At 34.4% G+C, this 20,477-nt stretch overlaps 1 protein-coding gene across 1 annotated transcript in view; it reads left to right on the plus strand.

The window, feature by feature from the left end:
- Positions 1-20,477, plus strand: part of shot (dystonin-like protein short stop) — a 1,304,552-nt gene that overhangs the window by 935,321 nt on the left and 348,754 nt on the right. The window contains exons 66-68 of the mRNA XM_090402172.1: positions 1,684-1,912; positions 18,737-18,963; positions 19,109-19,333. Coding sequence (XP_090258298.1) covers positions 1,684-1,912; positions 18,737-18,963; positions 19,109-19,333 — 681 coding nt within the window. The remainder of the gene's footprint in view (positions 1-1,683; positions 1,913-18,736; positions 18,964-19,108; positions 19,334-20,477) is intronic.

The raw sequence follows: 20,477 nt of genomic DNA on the forward strand, positions 1-20,477 counted from the left end.
TGCTTGAATATAGGATTAAAACAAACATGTCATTTCTTGTCTAATTTACTTGATTACCAAGCGAAAAAACTTTCTATCACTCTCTCATACTCTCAGTTTTTAATCGAGTTCAGTCATTATTATAGCTCTGTTAAAAATCTCCTTTGACCTTGCATGCTCAGGGATTCTATCTGAATTCTGTGTTTTTAACTTTCTACAAGGGACTAACCTTTTATGTAGATTTATATGCATTACTTTTGAAGAAAAATTGTCTTTTATTTATTCTTTTTACTTTATTCATGACTATATATTTTTCATGTAAGGAGGCGGGGGTACCCAAAATAACTGGAATCTGAACTTGGCATGCGTACATACACACACATTTTCTAGTTACAGATGATGCCAGCAGGCATTGTGAGTGCAGTTTTCTGTGCCAGTCTGGCAAGTAGTGTCATCCTGTGTTAGCTGGTTCATTGTTTTGGCTACTTTTTTGTTAGTGCTTACAAACAAGTTAAGTGATTTTGTGATGGTAGACCACCAAGAACAGAGAGTGCATGTGAAATTTTGTTTATTTTGAGTAAAACTGCAGCTGAAACTATTGTTATGCTTTGGCAAGCCTTTAAGGACAACACTTTAGTAAAATGCTGAAGTGTTGTCTACAAGTGGTTTTCCTGTTCCAAAAATGGTGACATGTCAGTTGAAGACCAACCACGATCTGGCTGACCTTCAGCAAGCAGAAATTATGAAAACATCAAAAAATGTTTGCCAGGCAATCAATGAAGATCATTGAAAGACCGTTGAGCAAGTTTCTGAAGAGACGATATAATGGAGTTCATGCCAGCGAATTTTAACAGAAGATTTGCAAATGAAACATGTGTCCCTAAATTTGTGCCTTTTGCTCAGAGAGGATTAAAAAAAAAAAAAAAAAAAACTCTCTTGATCTCTCCATGTGACTTTTTTTATTCCACGTGGTGAATAAAGAAAACCATGAAAGGGCAGTAATGCTGATGTTAATGTGAAGAAAGTGAAAGAAAAGTTGCTGGAGGCCATAAACAGTTCCACAACTATTTCTAGCAGTGGAAAAAAACTTGGAACAAGCACATTACCTTACATGGAGAGTACTTTGAAGGAGAATAGAATATGGTATTATAAACTTTAATAATTTTTTTTAAAAAATAATTCCAGTTATTTTTGGATACCTCTCTTATATACTTTTAACTTAAAAGTTATGCATTTGTTTTATGCAAGTTTTTTGACCATTGTGATATAGTATTGTAGTCTGTGTTGCTAATATAAAAAATAAATAAAGCAGCAACAACAAACTGGAAAAATGGTTTGTCATCTGCCCAGAAGTTTTCTAGTTAATTAGTTAGGTTTTTTATACTGTCAGCACCTTTGTAGAACAATGATTTTTATGAAATTTTGTGAGGATGTCATGTATGCCCATTGTGCATATTTAACTCTCAAAGAATTTTGTTTTTATTTATGTTTACACTTTTATGAAATATTTTAAAGTAATAGACATGTATTCATCTCTTTTGCAATGAACCTTTGATGTGTTAAAACATATCAATTGGTAGTCTTATTTCAGATATTTATATAACACAATGAAACTTGTGTAGCAGTGTTACACTTTATTTAATTAAATCAATTAGAATGAAAATTAACTTCATGTGACATTGTTTATTATTATAATTATTATAGTTTGCTGACAAGCTTGATGGTATGCTGAATGCACTCAGTTCAACAGCTGATCAGTTGAATAATGCAGAACCAGTTTCTGCTCATCCTGATAAGATTGAAGAGCAGATTGGAGATAATAAATCAGTAATTCATGACCTTGACAAACGATCTACTGCTCTTGAAGCAGTGAAGCGGGCAGCTGATGATGTTATAGATAAAGCTGGAAGTAAAGAAGATCCAGCTGTTAAAGGTAAGCATCTCCTTGTAAAAATCATTGTTTTTAACACACAGAATTTAAGAAAAAAAAAATAGATGGTTTTCTTCTTCTAATATTTCATTGCTAGTTACATGGACTTCATCATAGACAATTTAATAAGGAATTGTAAAAAACACTATTTATTAGTGACATATCATATAGTATGGTTAAGAAACAAGCTATGTGCCACTGAGATGAAAATGTTGAGGGGGACAGAGGCATTAACATGCTGGATAAAGCACATAATGAATGCATTTGTGGTGACTTCAATAACTTTGAAGTCGCCACAAAGTCATATTGCCAATAAAATACTGAGACTGGCTTAGATGGTTTGGATAAATCATAAAACATCCTGTAGATCACATGACACAGAAGGTAATGGGAATGTATACAGAACTGGGGGGATGGGGATCCATTTAACATGAATGCCTCTTATTAAAAAAAAAAAAAAAAAAAATCCTCCAAACTGCCCAGTTAGAGACATCATGACTGTCTAAACAGAATATCCTGGTGATTATGGATTAGGAGAGTTAATCCCAAGTGAAATGGGATAATGGCAAGGACAAAGAAGAAGGTGTCACATAGCATGGGTTTATTATTTGACTCTCGGTCACTGCTGCATGAGGAAAAATCACTATTAAGTTGAAAGTTAATAATAAACAGTTATGAATGTCTGATATAAGTACAGTTTTTTAAATGATCAAATTTTAACAGTTAAATTTAAAAATGGAGAATTTACATATACTCCTATGATATTTAAATAGTAGCTTATATTTGTAAATTCTCTATTTTTAAATTTAACTGTTAAAATTTGATCATTTAAAAAATTGTACTTTTTTTAAATGATTTCCTACCTGAAGAATGTAGGAAAGAGGATTCTGAACGATTTTATGAGGATCTACAATAAGAGTTAATGTAATAAAAATGGCTGTATATTAATAGCAGGAGATCTTAATGCTAAGTTGGAAATAATCCATTCCCAAATGTCTTAGGAAAATATGGAGAAATTTGCATGAATAACAATGGTCAAGAACTATTAGACTTCTGTACATTAAATAACCAATATTTTTTTTTTTTGAAAAAAAAGAAAAGAAAAGAATATAAATACATATGCTTGGAATTGTAGAGGAACAAGATCTATAATTTATTATATCATTACTAATCAGATTACTAGCTCCATGTGTGAGAGATGTATATGTTTACAGAGGAAGTGAAATTTTTTCAGATCATTACTTAGTAGTCTCTAAAAAAATAGAAATACTAGCAAAATGGAGAAAGGAATTTAATAAGAAAAAAAAAAAGAAATGGAACAAGTATACAAAGTATATCTATTACAAGAAGAAAGCATTAGAATGCTATATCAATCATGATTAACAGATTACCTAAAGAAGCCCAAATCAGTGAAGATATAGAAGAAAAATGGAAAACTTGAATAAAGATAATCCATAAAGCAACCTCTGAAGTACTTTGAAAGAAAAAATAAAATACTAAAAAGAAAAATATTAAAAATCTGGAACACAGATATAGAAAATGCAATAAAAGAAAAACAAGTGGCATACATATCCCTCCTTCAAAAACATACAAAGGAAACAAAAGAAATATAGCTGAAATTGCAGTGCAGAAAATTCACCAAGATTCTTGGGACGTATTTATTAATAAAATAGAAGACACACATCTAAGACAAGATATAGCCTACAAAATATTAAGGAAAGTAAAGAGATGCAGCACAAATCAACATAATACAAGAGAAACAATGGATAGAACTTTATAAGAATCTATGTTATGACACAAATTTAATAACAGAAAATAATGATGAAGAAATCAACACTGATATATAACCAATAAAATTGGGAGAACTAAAAAAGTATCAAAACATAAAAAATCAACTGGATTAGATGGTATAAATACAGAGCTTTGCAAATATGGAAGAGAATATTTACATCATAGATTCTTAAAATTAATAAATAACTGTTGGAGCAAATGTGAGGTTCCATCAAATTGGTTAAAAGCTGAGGTTATATCTATATTTAAGAAAGGTGACAGAGATGGTTGCAAAAATTACAGAGGAATTCTTCTTTGAGTGCCATCTCCTATCGGAGGTCGGCGACCACCTTGGCAAATTTTGAGCGATCCTCAGCCACTCTAGACAGTCCCTCAGAGCTCATGCCAGTCTGATGTCTGCCAGCCAAGATTTTTTTCGTCTTACTTGTTCTCTTCTTCCATTTATCTTCCCCTTTATAAGCAATTGAAGTATTTTATATTTTTCATTATGAAGTAAGTGACCCAGATATGCAGTTTTCCTTCTTTTTATGGTATCTAAAAGTTCACGTGATTTCCCCATTTGTTCCAGTACTTTCTGATTGGACGTTTTTGCTGTCCATGGGATTTTTAACATTCGTCTGTATAACCACATCTCAAAGGCTTCAAGTTTTTTTATTGATGTTGTCTTCAAGGTCCAAGTTTCTGCACCATACAGCAGTATAGACCATACATAGCATTTAACCATGCATACTCTTATCTCTAATTTTAAGTTGTGGTTACACAGTGTTGATTTCATCAGGAGAAAATTTTTTCTTGCCATTTCAATTCTAACTTTTATTTCCATTTCTGGATTACATTCTTCATTTAACCAGCATCCGAGATATTTAAACTTTGTCACTCTTTCTATTCGTTTCCCATTTAAAGAAAGTGATGAATTAAGAATTGGTTTCTTACTTATGACCATGGATTTATTTTTAATCCCATTTTTTCACTCTCTTCATTCACTAGTTCCAGAAGATTTTGAAGATCCTGAATATTGTCAGCCAGGAGAGCTGTGTCATCAGCATATCGGATGTTACTGATGATTTCACTATTTACATTAATCCCTTCCTCTCTTCCTTTTAAGATTTTTTGAAATATGGCTTCTGAATATATGTTAAAAAGAAGAGGTGACAGCACACATCCTTGCCTTACTCCTCGTTTAATGTTAATGGGGGTCTGTAATAATGTCATCAACTTGAACGGATGCCTTTTGGTTCCAATATAAGTTTTTAATGATCCTGATGTCTTTACCATCTAATCCAATTCTCTTTAATAGTGCAATCATTTTAGTATGTTGGACTTTATCAAATGCTTTCTCAAAGTCAATGAAGCAAATGAATACTTCCTTGTTTTGATCAATACATTTTTGGAATAAGATTTGAGAACAGAAAAGAGCCTCTCTTGTTCCCAAACCATTTCTAAAGCCAAACTGGGTATCACTGATGGTATCTTCACATTTTCTGTATATTCTTTTTTGAATTATTTTCGGGAACATTTTGAGAACATGACTCATTAGGCTGATCATTCTATAGTCATTACAAGTTTTCGCATTTGCTTTTTTAGGTAGCATGATGAAGGTTGATTATAACCAGTCTTGTGGGAATATGCCTGTATCGTAGACCTTATTAAATAGCTTTACTAATATAGCAATGTTGTCACCTTCTAATTACTATTATTATATCAGCAGAAATATCTAATATTTCTGCTGGTATTCTATCAGGGCCTAAGGCTTTACCATTTTTAGCTGAGTTCAGCGCACATTCTACCTCTGATCTTAGAATGCATCGACCGTCTATCTGTTCATAAGTATTTTCTGGGTTCTGTCTGTTATCAGAAAAGAGTTCTTCTACATATTTCACCCATTCTTGTATTTTGTCATCTTTTTCTGATATTATTTCTCCCTTTTTGTTTCGAAGGATACATAATTGTTTTTTCTTAAATATACCTGGGGTCTCTTTCAGCTTTTTGTGTAGATTAAAACTGTCATGCTTTTCTTGTATAATTTCAATTTCTCTACATTTTTCATTCATCCAGATTTCATTTGCTTCTTTGATCTTGCCTTTAATAATTTTTTGAACCTCTTTATATTTTGTTGGACTGCAATTTTTATATGATCTGCGTTGATCCATGGGAGAAAGAATTTTGTCAGTTATCCAGTTAATCTTTCTTTTTTTACTGCTCTATCAGGACCCAAGGTATTGGTACATTTATCTATGAAGACAGATTTTAATTTGTCCCATGATTCATCAACCCTAATGACATCATCATTCTTGATGAGTGCTATCTCTTGATTCAGATCTTGACTCAATTTATTTCTTATCTATGGGTTTTTTAACTTTCCTAAATTAAACCTTTTTTGTTGATGTTTCTGAAGCAGATTAGCTTTCAGTCTAATTTTTAACACTCACCAGTAGATTATGAACAGAAGCAATATCCACACTAGGATAGGTTTTTGTGCTCTTTATGGAACTTCGAAATCGTTGATTAATTAGCAAGTAATTAATTTAGTTTCTGACTATATTTGTATTATTATCTTGTGGTGATCGCCAAGTATATAGCCTTCGGGATGGTAGCTTAAACCATGTGTTTGTGACTATTAGCTCCTCTTCTTGGCAGAATTGAATAAGACGGTCTCCTCTCTCATTTCTTGTTCCCAGTCCATGTTTGCTAACTATATCTCCACTTCTACCTTTCCCAACTTTAGCATTGAAATCACCCATGACGATGTTAATATCATGTTTTTTTGTGTTTTTCATTAGTTCTTTTAATTGGTCATAAAATTCTTCGATCTCGGTATCACTCTTGTCAGCAGTAGGGGCATAGACGTGTATAAGATTAATATCTAGTGGTTGACCTTTTAGTTTTAATAACATCATCCTATCTGAGTAAGGGGATGAAAGCTCAACAGTGACTTATTGACATCTTTGTTTAATATTATTCCAACTCCATTTTGATGGTTGTTTTCACTTCTTCCAGAGTGGTACATTGTCAGGTCATTAACTTGAGTTTTGCCTGATCATGGCCACCTAACTTCACTCATTCCTAAAATCTCAATTTCAAGTCTTTTTATTTCCTGAATAGCATTTCTTAGCTTACTTGCTTCGTACAGGGTTCTGATATTCCAAGTTCCTAGTTTTAGTGAACGCACCATTTTGAGCCCAAAGATTCATGCCCCTGTCCCATTTAAGGGACGCCGGGAACTCGGGGCCATTTATGTAGATTTTCTCGCCATGGTGGTTATTCTGGAGAGAATAGAGCAGTAGTTTCTCCATTTGCTTTATGCTCCGCAGTATTACAGAGTACACAATAAATGTATTGCCATCGGCAATTTTCCAATCACAAGCTTTACCGTCATTATGAGACTTCAACCTTGTGTCATTACTGATACTGACAAAGCTGCTTCCCTTTGTCAGAGGATTGAATCCTTTAATTTTCCTTGTAACCCTAGGTAGGGGCCCTAACCAGGTACTGACAGCCAGAGCCAGCTGAGCCTGGGTTGTTTATAGAGGTCTGCTCCTCTGATGATTCTTCCGCACATTTCACCATTGGGAAGTGAATCCTCCTCTGCTGATTTACAGAGGAATAAGTTTATTAAATACAGGTTACAAAATTTACAGTAAAATCCTGAATTAAAGACTTAGAAACATTGCAAACAATCTACTCTCAGAAGAACAAAATGGTTTCAGACATGGCTGATCATGCATAGACAATATTTATGTGCTAAAACAAATTATTGAAAAAAGACGAGAATTTAATTTATAGACTCATATGACCTTTATAGATTACGAGAAAGCTTTTGATAATATACACAGAAAAAACTATGGAATATAATGAAGAAACAAGGATATCCATTACATTTGTGACTGCTATACAAAGTTTATATAAAGATACAAAAATATAGTTAGGTAATAAATTAACAGAAGAGATTGAAATAAATCAGGGCATTAGACAAGGATGTAGCTTATCCCCAACTTTATTCAATACACACACACACACATATATATATATATATATATATTTATAAAATTAATTTAACTGACTAGAACCCGAGAAAGTATAACAAAAACCTTTAATAAATCATGACTAGTTTCATCGGTGCTCTGACTTCTTCAAGTGAGAAAGAAAAAACATGACTTATAAAAATAACAAGGTAAAAAACATGGACTTTCCAGCTTAATAAAATGAAGTAGAATAGTAAGTCATATTTGAATAGGTGACTGCATGCTACCATTGGCATGAGTTGAATGTGTGCGACAGCTAATTTTAGAGCGCCAGTACTGGATTGCTGTGCTATGGGAATCAGGCAAATTGTAGCTTAGATTGTTGTTCAAGTGTGAAGGGTCCAGAACTATTTCTTTTGATTCAATAATTCTTCTATTAGATAATTCATCCTTGCATATATATAAATTAGTAGTGCGTTCCCAATCAACTTGGTGTGGCCGTTCTTCAAGGTTAGAGTTTGCCGAGAAGAGGACATGACTGGAAAGGGCGCTCGCTCGTGTTCTACTGTAAGAGATGTCATGTCTATGTTCCTCAAGATGAAGTGAAACAGATTTATCTGTCTGGCCAAAATAAGGTTGACCATAGTCGCACAAAACTTTATAAACACCAGGAAAATGCAGTTGGTTGTGTTTTGGTTTTGGTCGACTCAGAAAAGAACGAAGTTTTGGCAGAGTAGTATATTGAATCTTATGTTCCAATATCTAAGGTTTCTTCAACAGTTCGCAGAGTTCCAATCCCCTACATTCCAGGAATCTCAGAACCTATAGGTAGAATTTTAAAAAAGTACCAATTGATTCCCACTTATATTCCTATCAACAAAATTTCTTCCTTATTGCCTTCTACAAAAGATAAACTGTCATCTCTGTCTTTGGCTGGCGTTTACAAAATTCCTTGTGAATGTGATGTTTCTTACTTTGGACAAACTGGCCGTTCTGTGGAAAAAAGAATTAAAGAACATCTAAGGTTATATTGATTACAACAAACCTCAGAAGTCTGGTCTAGCACAACACAATATTACCACTACCCATAGTATCCAGTGGGATAAAGCTATTCTTCTTCATAGATGCAGGTTCAAATATGAACGCCTCTTTAAAGAAAGTTGTGAAGCTTTTTTACACTGACTGAATTTAAATTGAAATGATTGCCTCCCTCTCTCGAAGATCTGGGAGAGTTTTATTTTATGTAATCATTAAAAAACTAATTATCTTAAATATTAATTATTTATTAATTTCTTTCATTTCCTAGCTCGTGACAACATTGTATTTTAATAGGTGATCCACTGAATATTCGTTACTTGTATTCTATTCCTATCTGTTTGTAACACTGAAGATGTGCTATTATTTTTAGTACGAAATATATCTACCTTATTTATTAATTAAAGTTATTACTGTGGACTTACTTGTTGTTTTTAATAATTATACTATGCCACAGGTGCCTCTAAAAATAAGAATCATTATCTCTCTGTATTTGTGGATTTCTTTAGATGGAATATAATAATCATGTGTGAGATCACCACCTTCTTATTGGCAGCTTGAAATAGTTCTGTGTTTGGTCTCTCTTGAACAAGGTTTCTGGATTGTCTAAAACTAAAATATTAAATATAAATAAACTTCAGAAAAAAAACAAAAATATCCTTGACTCACCAATAGTATAATGTATTGTAGGTGCACAATCTGTTATCTATGGGAGTCAAAAAACTGGGTGTCCAAGAAGGAAGGAGATGGTTTTTTTATAATCTTTTTTATCTTAATATCCAAGGGAGAGATATCTTTTAAGAACTATACTTTTGTAGAAAGAAATATTTTCTTTCTACATGTATTTTCTGTTTTGATTCTTCTTACGATTCTTCTCATATATTTTATTTTGCTTCTTTTGAGTAATTTCCTCCCTTATTTTCAAGACCCCATTCATTGGGATCCAGTAACTTGCTACTTTGTGTTTACCATGTAGTGCAACTTATGGGCATTTGAAATCTGGATTCTGTTGGGGCATGCACTATTTTGGTGTTTTGGCAATATGGTTACTCCCTGATAGTTCTGCCAGTAAGCTTGCCTACAAGGATCAGCATAATTGTGGTAAGTCTCCATCCCCATGGTCTGGGAGACAGGGTTCAAGTACTGCTGGTAATTGTATGGCTTCTGGAGCAACACTTTGCATTCCACATCCAATGTGGTTCTTGCTTGCTGAATAATTGGGGTACATGTGTGGCTCCATGGTGGAGATGTAGCACTATGGCTGAATCCTCCTTTTGAGTATGAGTAAATTATCCTCAAGTAGATGAGGGACCTTTAACAAGTCCCACTAGTTAAGTCCAGAAAGCATTTCCACATCAGCTGATAGCAAGAACAAAAGGCAGGGACATTTAACAGGCTTGCTAATATTCCAAGTTTCCTCATTATACATTTAACAGGTGAAAATCATATCAGGAAAATGTTCCCTTTCTTTATTCAGAAAGGGTGGTAGGATCCCCAAAACATTTTGCCATAAATAATCAGAGCAACTCCTCCATGCAACAGCAGTTGAAGAAGTACCGTTGATGCCAAACCTCCCATCTCAAAACCTAGTGAAATTTTTCAGAGAATTAATACCATAATGGCATCCTCTTGATGTTCCTGTTGAAGAATACCACTCTGAATTTCAGGAATATTATTACATTTAAAAAATGTAATGATTTTCCTGAAACTTTTAATATCATTAAGAGCAGGACATCTTATTTGCTATATTAGACCCTGCATGTTGAATCTTTTGTGCAGTTTCAAGTGCCAAAATACGGTCATGCTCAGACTGCCTGTTATTACTCTTCCTATCTTTACTGCAGAATAGCAGTAAAGAGCATAAAATAAGGATTAAAAATGTAAAACACCCAAATTCATTAACTGGGAATACTCAGCATAATCCTGAGCATGCCAAAGATAGAAGGATAAGAATGCAACTAAAAAGATTAAGACAGAACTAAATGTTTGATATCAGGAGGCAAAGAAGAGATCGACAGAGCAACATGTATTAAAAAAACTCAGCATAAGTGAAACCCCTTATGCTGAGAAGCTAACAGTAATAAAGATATATTTATCTTTTAGGGGACATTAACATCCAATACTGCCCAGTATATCACAATTACATCATTCTCAAATAGTATAATTTATTTCCAATCTCACCATAATGAATCAGTGAAAAAAATGAATATGGCTTCTCTCCTGAAGATATACCCAAAAGGAATACCACTATTTGAAAATTCTGTAATAAGGAAAATAATGAAACGAGCACCTCAAAGAATCAAGAAAATGCCTCTAGATTCATTTTAGTATATAACAGAGGTATCTGTGTTCCACCAGAAGAAAAATAAAACTGTTAAAATACCCAGTCCTGGATGGACTTGAATTTGATGATGCTTTGGATATATTTCTGTGGAGAAAGAGCTTGAAACTGGATTATGTTATTTTGCATTATCTTTAAGGACAGTATGAGAATGGACCTTCCCATGAGGAGTCTTCATCCTTCTGTGTAACTATATCCCATTTCAGTAAATCCCACTTAGCAGTAATATGGAGGCAATCACTTGCTTCTCACTAGCTCTTATTATTATTGTGATGAGCTACATCTACTCAGTCTTGCCATAAATACTGTTACCACTTCTTCACAGCCCTGTGCTGTGCACAACCAGCATTTGCATATCAGTGGATTGAGAATTGTCTAGTTGTATGGATTAACATGCAGTGGGGAGATTATGAAAACCATGTAGCTGTGATACCACTTCTCAAGGTTGGAATGCAGCCACTTGTTATTTTCAACACACTAAAAACACTTGGAATCAGTTCGACCATGCTGCTATAGGATGCAACAGCTTGTGAGGGCTGTGAAGGCACACCTTTGCCATAATCCTGTGAGATTGCAGAAAGTGATGTTGCGAGAGATGAACATTTTACAGAGAATGATGTCACATGTACTAACTAATGATGTGGGAATGAGAGCCTATCCCTGTTCTACTGGGCACTTCTTAACACCACAACTTATGTGGCAGAGGGTGATAAAATCAAAGGCACTTCTTGATGGTACATGAACAACAGATAGTGATATCTTCTTCACAGATTAGAAAATTTTCATCTTTTTCATTGAAGAAATTTTTGAACTATTGAAGGGTCATTTAACTGCCAAAATTATCAGGTATATGCCCTAGATGGTCATCCCCTAGAGGCCATCACCCGATCTGTGGTGGTTTCATGGGAGGTGATGTATTAGGGGTACCCAAGTTGCAAAACTTCTGCCAAAGTGCATCAAGACATCAAGCTGGAACCCGTGGTATAGCTCCTGAATTACCTTGTTTCAGGGTACGTGGTGCAGCTTCCAACAGAACTCAGTCCCTGTATACAAGGTGAGGACCACCCAACAGTGGTTGGAGGCAAATGTGCCTGACCACATATCACCAAATTGTGGTTGGAGCTTGAGGGAGTAGTGTGCAAGAAATGACACCCCAGCATTGTTAAGATCATTAAAAATAATTATTGCAGTGGCAGACAAAAATAATAATAATAATCAGTGCTAAAAAAATTAAGTAATAAAAATCCAACACAAAATATATTTTCAATTAAAAAAAATTAAAAATTCCTTATCTGTTTCAGCAGCATTCATGGTGTTGATGGTATCATAAATTATGTACACCACCACTTACACCCATCCAAATCACATTGGTTATTCCTAATGGTACATCATCCAGCAACCTCAAAAACTAATATTCATCTCAGCTGTCCAAACTACACATTACACTGTTCCTTCTGTCACATGGATAGTATTCATTAGGTCTGATATCTCATGTCAGAGAATACCAAACCATGAATCTGTGCAGTTTCATCTCTGCTTCAAAATTTATTTCCCTTCCTCATTGGATACATTTGTTGTCTCTATCATTCTCCAAATTTTGAAAATCTAATCTCTTTGATGACCTATCTTTTAAAGCTTCATTTTCTGCAGTCCATATACCAAACAATGAGGTAATTTTCCTTGGGGACTTTAGTGATCACAAATTAGACTGAATTCCCTTCATCAGTTTCATAGATCAAGATTGAAGGGGTGTCAAGGTATTTGCATATAGCAGTGAACAAATAATCCATCTTCCCATACAAATAATCCAATGCTGCTGACACCTTCACCTTTTTTTTCAACTACCTCTCACTCCAAATATAGTGTTGATGTTGTTTCTCTTCTTGGAAACTATCAGGACTTTTCAGTTAAAGGTGAGTTAGCTGGCCTTATATGGAGGCAGCAGAGTTTTTCGACCCACAGAACATGCAAACTATCCAGAATAAATCATGCAATTTAGAAACATAATATGTTGGCTTCATGGTTGTAGTTGCTTCGGCTGTAAAACCAAACAAGCAAACAAATCCTTTTGGAAACTTAGATAATAACAAATAGTCTATAACAAACAGACTATTCTTCTTCTTTTCACCTGTAATCTATGTAGACTATAAAGATGGCAGTCCTGAAAGTCTTATCTATGCAGGCAATTCTAGCTTACCCCTTCTGTGCTTTACCATCTCATATGGATGCAGCAGGGTTTTTCAGCCCCACAAAACATGCAAACTGGCCAGAAGAACACATGCAATTTAGAAACATAATATGCTGGCTTTGTGGCTTTAGTTGCTTCAGCTGTAAAAACGAACAAACAAAGAAAGAAATCCTTTTGGAATCACAGATTATAACAAATAGACTATTCTTCTTTACACCTGCAATCTATGTAGACTATAGTGATGACAGTGCTGACAGTCTATTATCTATGCAGGTAATTCTAGGTCACCCCTGCTGTGTTTTACCAGAAGTCAAGCACCCTAGTGCTATTTCATGTAAATTATCTGATTTATTCATGTGGGCCAGCCAGCAGAGCTATTTTTAACATATTTTAGTGATGATATTTTCTTATATTCTGGCAAGGAGTGTATTTTCCTTTTAACCTCATCATTTGTACATCATTTAACCTCATCATGTGTGCTGTGTATAGCAGTAGCACTTCATCTCAAAGACTAGTAGCCTTTTCTTGTCTTTTTTTAGCAATTTCCAACTCTCACATCAGTATAATAAGATGAGCTAACAAGAGTGTCGATGAGGTAGAGTCTTATAGTTGGCTGTATTTTATTGTCCTTCCAAAGTGGCTATAACCTCTGAAGGGCAGCAGTTGCTTTAGCAATGCATACTTTAATATTATGTTTAGACCAGCCATGTACACTTCCTATGAGTCTTTCTATTTCTTCCAATTTTTCATCGTTAACTGAAACTTTCATAGGCATTTTAATTTTCCTAGAAACCTTTCATTTGCTTGAAGACAGGTTTTGATTTTCGAAAGCCTATCTTTAATCCATAATCATTAAGTGCCTTAGAAACTGTTAATTCTTGTAATTGATGTTAATTATCTCTACTAGGTCAATGGCATCAGCAAATCTAAGATTTTTTTTTTTGCCATCAACTAATTCCAATACCACTGTTTTCCAAGGCTAAGTTTATTATATATGTAAATTTATAATGTGGAATCCATCACTAGTACCATGGATGGGGCAAGAAGGAACTTGCTCATTTTATCTTGAGGTTTATATTCCTTGGGAAACAATAAGAAGGCAGCAGTGGTATGGATGAATGAAGAGGAGAAATTTGTTCTGTGACTTTGGAAATGCACTGTGAGGGAATGTTGATTAGTTGCTGCACACGTTTGAACTGATTTGACACAGTGGTGGCTTTGGTGGTGCTAATTCTGATGAACAGTGACTAGAAGTATTTGTAGAGGAGTACGAAGTGGAAACTGAGCTCCTGAGTCAAAGTTAATGAAATGTATTAGTGAGTGAGTGTCATTGGTCAGTCCGACTGCCCTTATCTATACAGAGTCTAGTATCTTTAGGAAGTTCTTAGGGGTACCACTCCAGATGTGGGAGCAATATATTTTGATATGACCGAGAGTGGTGGTGTTATTGGTGCTAATTCTGGTGAACAGTGGTAGAAGATGCAAAGCGGTGGAAATTGAGCACCTAAGTGAAAGTTAGTGAAGGGTATTGGTGAGTGAGGGTCATTGATCATTCTCACTGTCCTTTTCTATACGGAGTCCAGTATCTTCAAAAACTCTTAGAGGAACTACCCCCAGATATGGGAGCAGCAGTATTCACTGGTTGGACAAATTTGTGATTTGCATAAAGTTAGAAGTTTTTTTGGAGTTAAAGTAATGTCTTAAAAAAAAAGAAAAACCTAATTTTTTGGAGATAGAGGAGGCAATATTTGTATGATATTTTTGCCAAGAGAGATTTCATGTTAGTGTTATCCCAAGAAGATAAATCTCATCATACGTGGGGATTTGGGTGTTGTCAAAAGTAAGGCTGGAGGATAAGTTTTTGTGAAATAAGACAGAATTGTGTTTTGCTTGCATTAAAACTGACAAGATTATCTAAATCCTCCAGATGAATTTTTGGAGATCTATATTTAAGGTGGCAGTGATTAAGGCTCTATAGATGGATGATTTGTGCATTGCTTACTGGGTTTATCAAGTGGAAGAGAAGGGCTGTCATAAGCAAAACTATGTATTGAGTTGGTAGTCTGCTAGATTAAGTAATTTATATATAAAAGGAACAGGGTGGGTGAAAGAAGAGCCTTGTGGTATCCCTGCATTGGTTGTATCCTTAGAAGATAAATAACAATCACCTGAAGTTAGCACCAGTCAGAAAGTTGGCAGTTCAACTGCAAAAGTCAGGGAACAGACCAAATAATGGGAGTTTACTTTATATGCTTTTGTGCCAGACCCAGTCAAAGGCCTTGAAGATGTCAAGGGCTGTCACTTAGACCTCATCAAACTTTTCCATGGTATTTGTCCAGATATGGGTAACATAAGTGAGTAGATCACCTGTTCACTGACAGTGATATTTTACAGATATTAGATATTGCAGAATGTTTGACTGAAAAAGTGGTACAAATGATAACATCATACAATAGTGATGTTTGTTATAGCAATACAAGTGATAATGCAACATAGAAAAAGTAATACTATAAATATAATATAACCACTTGAAATATAATATCACCACTTGGACAGTAATGCAGAGACTGATATGTTAAGAAAAAGACAAGATGATAAATATGAAAAAAGAAAATATATGTAATTAACTGTACAGTATGTATAATGAAGAGCCAAAGTATGCCAATCTTTTTCTGCAAGCATATCCTGAGATTATTGATTTTATTTCATTTGGGAGTCTATTGTAGCTGCTTGTTGCTAGGTATTCAAAGTATTTATGAAAAATTTCTTTGTTTGTTTTGGGTACTGCCAGCAAGTTCCAGCCACAGCATAAACCATAGTCTACATTATATATTGAAAAGCTTACAACATTCTTTCTTATGTATAATATACAACAGTAAAAATAGTTTCTGTAATGGCAAAATATTATGAATGACAAACAGATCGTTGGTTGAATGTGCAAAGTCAGTAATGGCTATAGCTCTAATTATTCTATTTTGTATCCATATTAAAGGAAGCAGATTGTTGTAGTAATCTCCAGCCCCAACAGGTGATACCATCTTGCAGTGAGGAATTGACCCAAGAATAGCATAAGCATCTTAAGAATGTTAAAAATTCATTAAATTAACATAATATATTCTTAAGTAATATATTCTGTTAATATAATATATAAGATAATATATTCTGTTAATTACAAACCTCAACTTATTATGTTAAAAATGAGATGTGGGAGTCCCATTTCAGATTGCTGTCGATATGGAGGCCCAAATACTTCACTGATTTTGTGTTTTTTGACTAAGTTAGTTACAATTTTGGATATCACTACATTTTGTTTCATACCATTTTATGATTGTGATCTAGCTTACCTGTTAATGTGAAGTACATATATCCCATTTTATCAGTATTAATTTTAAGACCATTATTTCTAAATCACTTACTTAGTTTCAACATATCATGGTTAATCTGATTTTCTAGATCCTCAAGGATTGTTTCTGTGTGTACTAATGCCATATCATCAGCGAACGATATCATTTTGCCAAAAAGTTTGTATTTACACAGATAATTAACATATATTAAAAATCATGGGTCCTAGCACCGAACCTTTTGGGACTCCGTATTTTATTATTTTTATTGGGCTATTGAATGTACCATAGCTGGTGTATTGTTTTCTATCATTCAGGTAGGATTTGAACTAGTCATTGGTAACTCCTCTTATGCTGTATCTAGACATTTTCAGTAGTAGTAGGTCATGATGAACACAGTTCAATGGCTTAGCTATATCAAGAAAAACTTCTGCTGTGTACATTTCTTTATTTATTCATTCCTATATTTATGGAACTCCAATAGTGCTTTTTTGGATTGAATCCAGATCTAAACCCATATTGATTAGATGCATAAAAAGATGGTATTTATATAGCTATTGAATTTTTTTTTTTATTAGGTAGAAACCATACTAGTTGCCATTTATTAGCTGAGTCAAGATAGCATAGCAATTGAATGTTGATGTCTCCCTGCATTACTTTGAAAAAAACTGGAGTAAGAAAAAATGGATAATAGTTTGAAGGTATAGATTTGTCACCCTTTTTAGGATGAAAAATCTGAACTCCTCTTCTCATATCAGTCTCTGTTCTCTCTGCCATAAGAATATTTTCACTTGGATGATATCCCCTTGCAAACTGATCACTCAGTATAACTTCCATAGCTCAACAATTTCATCTGCTTCTGTCACCTTTTTTTACCATCTGCTCTCATTCTTCCATAGCCATTCTTCTTCCTACTTGTTACATAACAAAAAAAAAAAAAAAATCTGGGATTTCTTTTTGCCTGTTTGGCTAATTTCTTCTCATAATCTCATTTTGCATTCTTTACCATGCTAGTTACCTTTCTTGTCTGATCCTTGTACTGTTCATGAGTTAGCTGATCACCTTTCTTTGCTGATCACTTTTTTTGCAGTTCATGCTTAATGATTCTACTCATCCATCTTACTTCCATCTGATTTACCCTCCTGTTTTTGGGTAGACAGTGTAATATTTCCTTTCAGATATCTGTTGACTATCCCCCATTCACTGTGAACATCCTTTCCTTGCAGATCTTTATGCGATGGTACAGCTTCATGCTGCCTCCTAAGTGTAGTATAATCATCTGCTATGTAGTTCCACATGTAACCCTTCTTAACTAAAATTTCCACGTTTTGCTTCCTCGCACATCAAAACCACGTGACCATGTTCCCCAGTTGGAAGCAATATAGCCACCTTAGTAACGGACAGGTCTTCTAATCCAACACTTGTATCCTCGTCCCCTCCATCACACTCTGCTTCTAGTAATTATCTCTCAGAAAATGTATAACTTCCATATACTTCCTGTCATGTGATTTTCCTTCTTCCAGTCTGTCTTTCTGAAGTTAAAGTCCCTCATAATAATTACTCGACTTGTACTCATACTAATCTGCTGATTCATGTCATCCACATCATCCCTGGCACCTTCTGGCCTATAGTAGCAACCATTTTATATTTTGTTCTATTGACCTCAATACCACCTGATTGACTCTTACTCTTGTAGGCTGCAGTTCATTGGCTGTCATTGGAGTGAGAAGTAGGTTTATTGCATGGAAAGTTGGGAATGATTGCAGTGAATTGCCTGATAGTGTGGTGTACGCAGAGCATTTGAATGTATGGAAGGCACAGTATGATGAGCTGTGTGTTTGACAAAAGTGACCTCCTCGATGAGTCTTTGACTCCTAGGATCTTAGGATAAAAATAATAATAAAATAAGGGGAACAGTTGCCACTGGTTTAGAAAGTTGCATGTCATGATAGCGTTCTTTGCTCATTTACCTTTAAGGTATTCCTTTAATTATGTTAACATTCTCTAACACTCAACCATCATTTTAATAATGATGGTTGAGTGTTAGTCAGAATATTTATAAATAAGTGTAATTCCATTATATAGCTTTATTATATGTCATCTTGTGTAAAAGCTAAGATTAGTATTTCTTCTGATATTTAAGGTCCATGTTATGTGAATATTTTTTAGATATCAAGAAAAAGCTTGACCGGTTGAATGATTTGTGGGACAATATTCAAAAACTGGCTCAAAACCGTGACAAATCTTTGGAAGATGCCTTGATTGCTGCAGAAAGATTTTGGAATGAATTGACTGCTGTCATGAAGGCTTTGAAAGAGTTACAAGACAGTTTATCAACTCAAGAATCTCCTGCAGTAGAGCCATCTGCTATTCAGCACCAGCAAGTAACATTAAAGGTGTGTATGTTTAAAGCTAATTTATGCTAATAACAGATCTAGATGAATAAATATTCATCTGAATATTTATTCAGATGAATGAATATTTCTTGAGTTATTTTTATAACTTAGATGAAATATGCATAACATTTTTTTTCTCTTTTAGGAAATTAAACAAGAAATTGATCATACTAAGCCAGAAGTGGACCAATGTCGGCAAGCTGGTCAAGACTTAATGCAGTTATGTGGCGAACCTGATAAGCCTGAAGTGAAAAAGCACATTGAAGATTTAGATTCTGCATGGGAAAATGTTACTAGTTTATATGCAAAAAGGGAACAGAATCTTATTGATGCAATGGAAAAGGCAATGAATTTCCATGGAATTTTACAGGTAATAAGTATATTTATGTACATTTTTTTTTCTCATTGTGAAGTTCACTTTCAATATCAATTTGAATGCAAGTTTCTTATGAATCAATATATGAGGGTGGTCTGAAAAGTTTTCAGCCTAACAAAAAACAAATTTATAATTTAAAAATTACTTTTAGTTTTCAACATAATCTCATTTAAGACTAATACATTCATTCCAATGATACTCCAGCGCCATTATCCTGTCCCTGTAGTGGTTCTCAGTAAGATCTTCAAAATACTCCTCTACAGCTGCAATCATGCTGAATAGTGAGGAAGAGTTTTAATTTTGGAAAGAGAAGTCAGAGGGAGCCAAATCTGGGGAATAGGATGGATGTTCCAACAATTCATGGTGCAGATCCCTTAATTTTCCCATTGCCAAAACACCTTTATGGGCAGGTGCACTGTCCTGATGAAAGACAATTTTTTTTCTTCTGCAAACCGGGTCTTTTCTCATGAATTTTTTTCATCTAGTCTGGTTAAAAGATTGGAATAATATTCACTGGTTATTTTTGCCCTTTTCAAGATAATAAACAAAATGCCGTTAGCATCCCAAAACAGCAATGCCATGTCCTTTCCTGCTGATGGAACGACTTTGTCTTCTTTGGCACTGAATAACTGGCTTCTGCCCACTGTTTTGACTGCCTTTTGGATTCTGGTGTGTAATGGTGAATCCAAGTCTCATCCATACTAATAAATCGATGCACAAAATCAGTTATATTCTTGTTAAATATATGCTCCAATGCTCCAAGCACTGTTCAGAGATTTTCATGTGAGTGCGTTTTTTGATCTGCTGTGAGAAAGTGCAGCATCCATCTTGTGCAAAAGCTTTTTCATTTGCAATTCTTCGTGCAAAATATATCCTACACATTCTTTTGAAATGCCTATAGTCTCAGCAATTTCACGCACTTTGACTCGCCGGTCATCCAATACCATATCGTGCATTTGATAAATGATTTCTGGTGTTCTTACACTTTTTGGACGTCCTTCACATGGATCATCTTCAAGGCTGGACGGCCACGTTTAAACTCGGCAGCCCATTTCTTAATTGTCGAAAACAAAGAAGGATGCCCATAAACTTTTATGAACTTCAAATGAATTTCTTTTGGCATTAAACCTTCTTTCAA

This window comes from Typopeltis vanoorti, chromosome 12, assembly GCF_054136105.1.
Source record: "Typopeltis vanoorti isolate ZY-2024b chromosome 12, IOZ_Tvanoo_1.0, whole genome shotgun sequence".
NCBI lineage: Eukaryota > Metazoa > Arthropoda > Arachnida > Uropygi > Thelyphonidae > Typopeltis > Typopeltis vanoorti.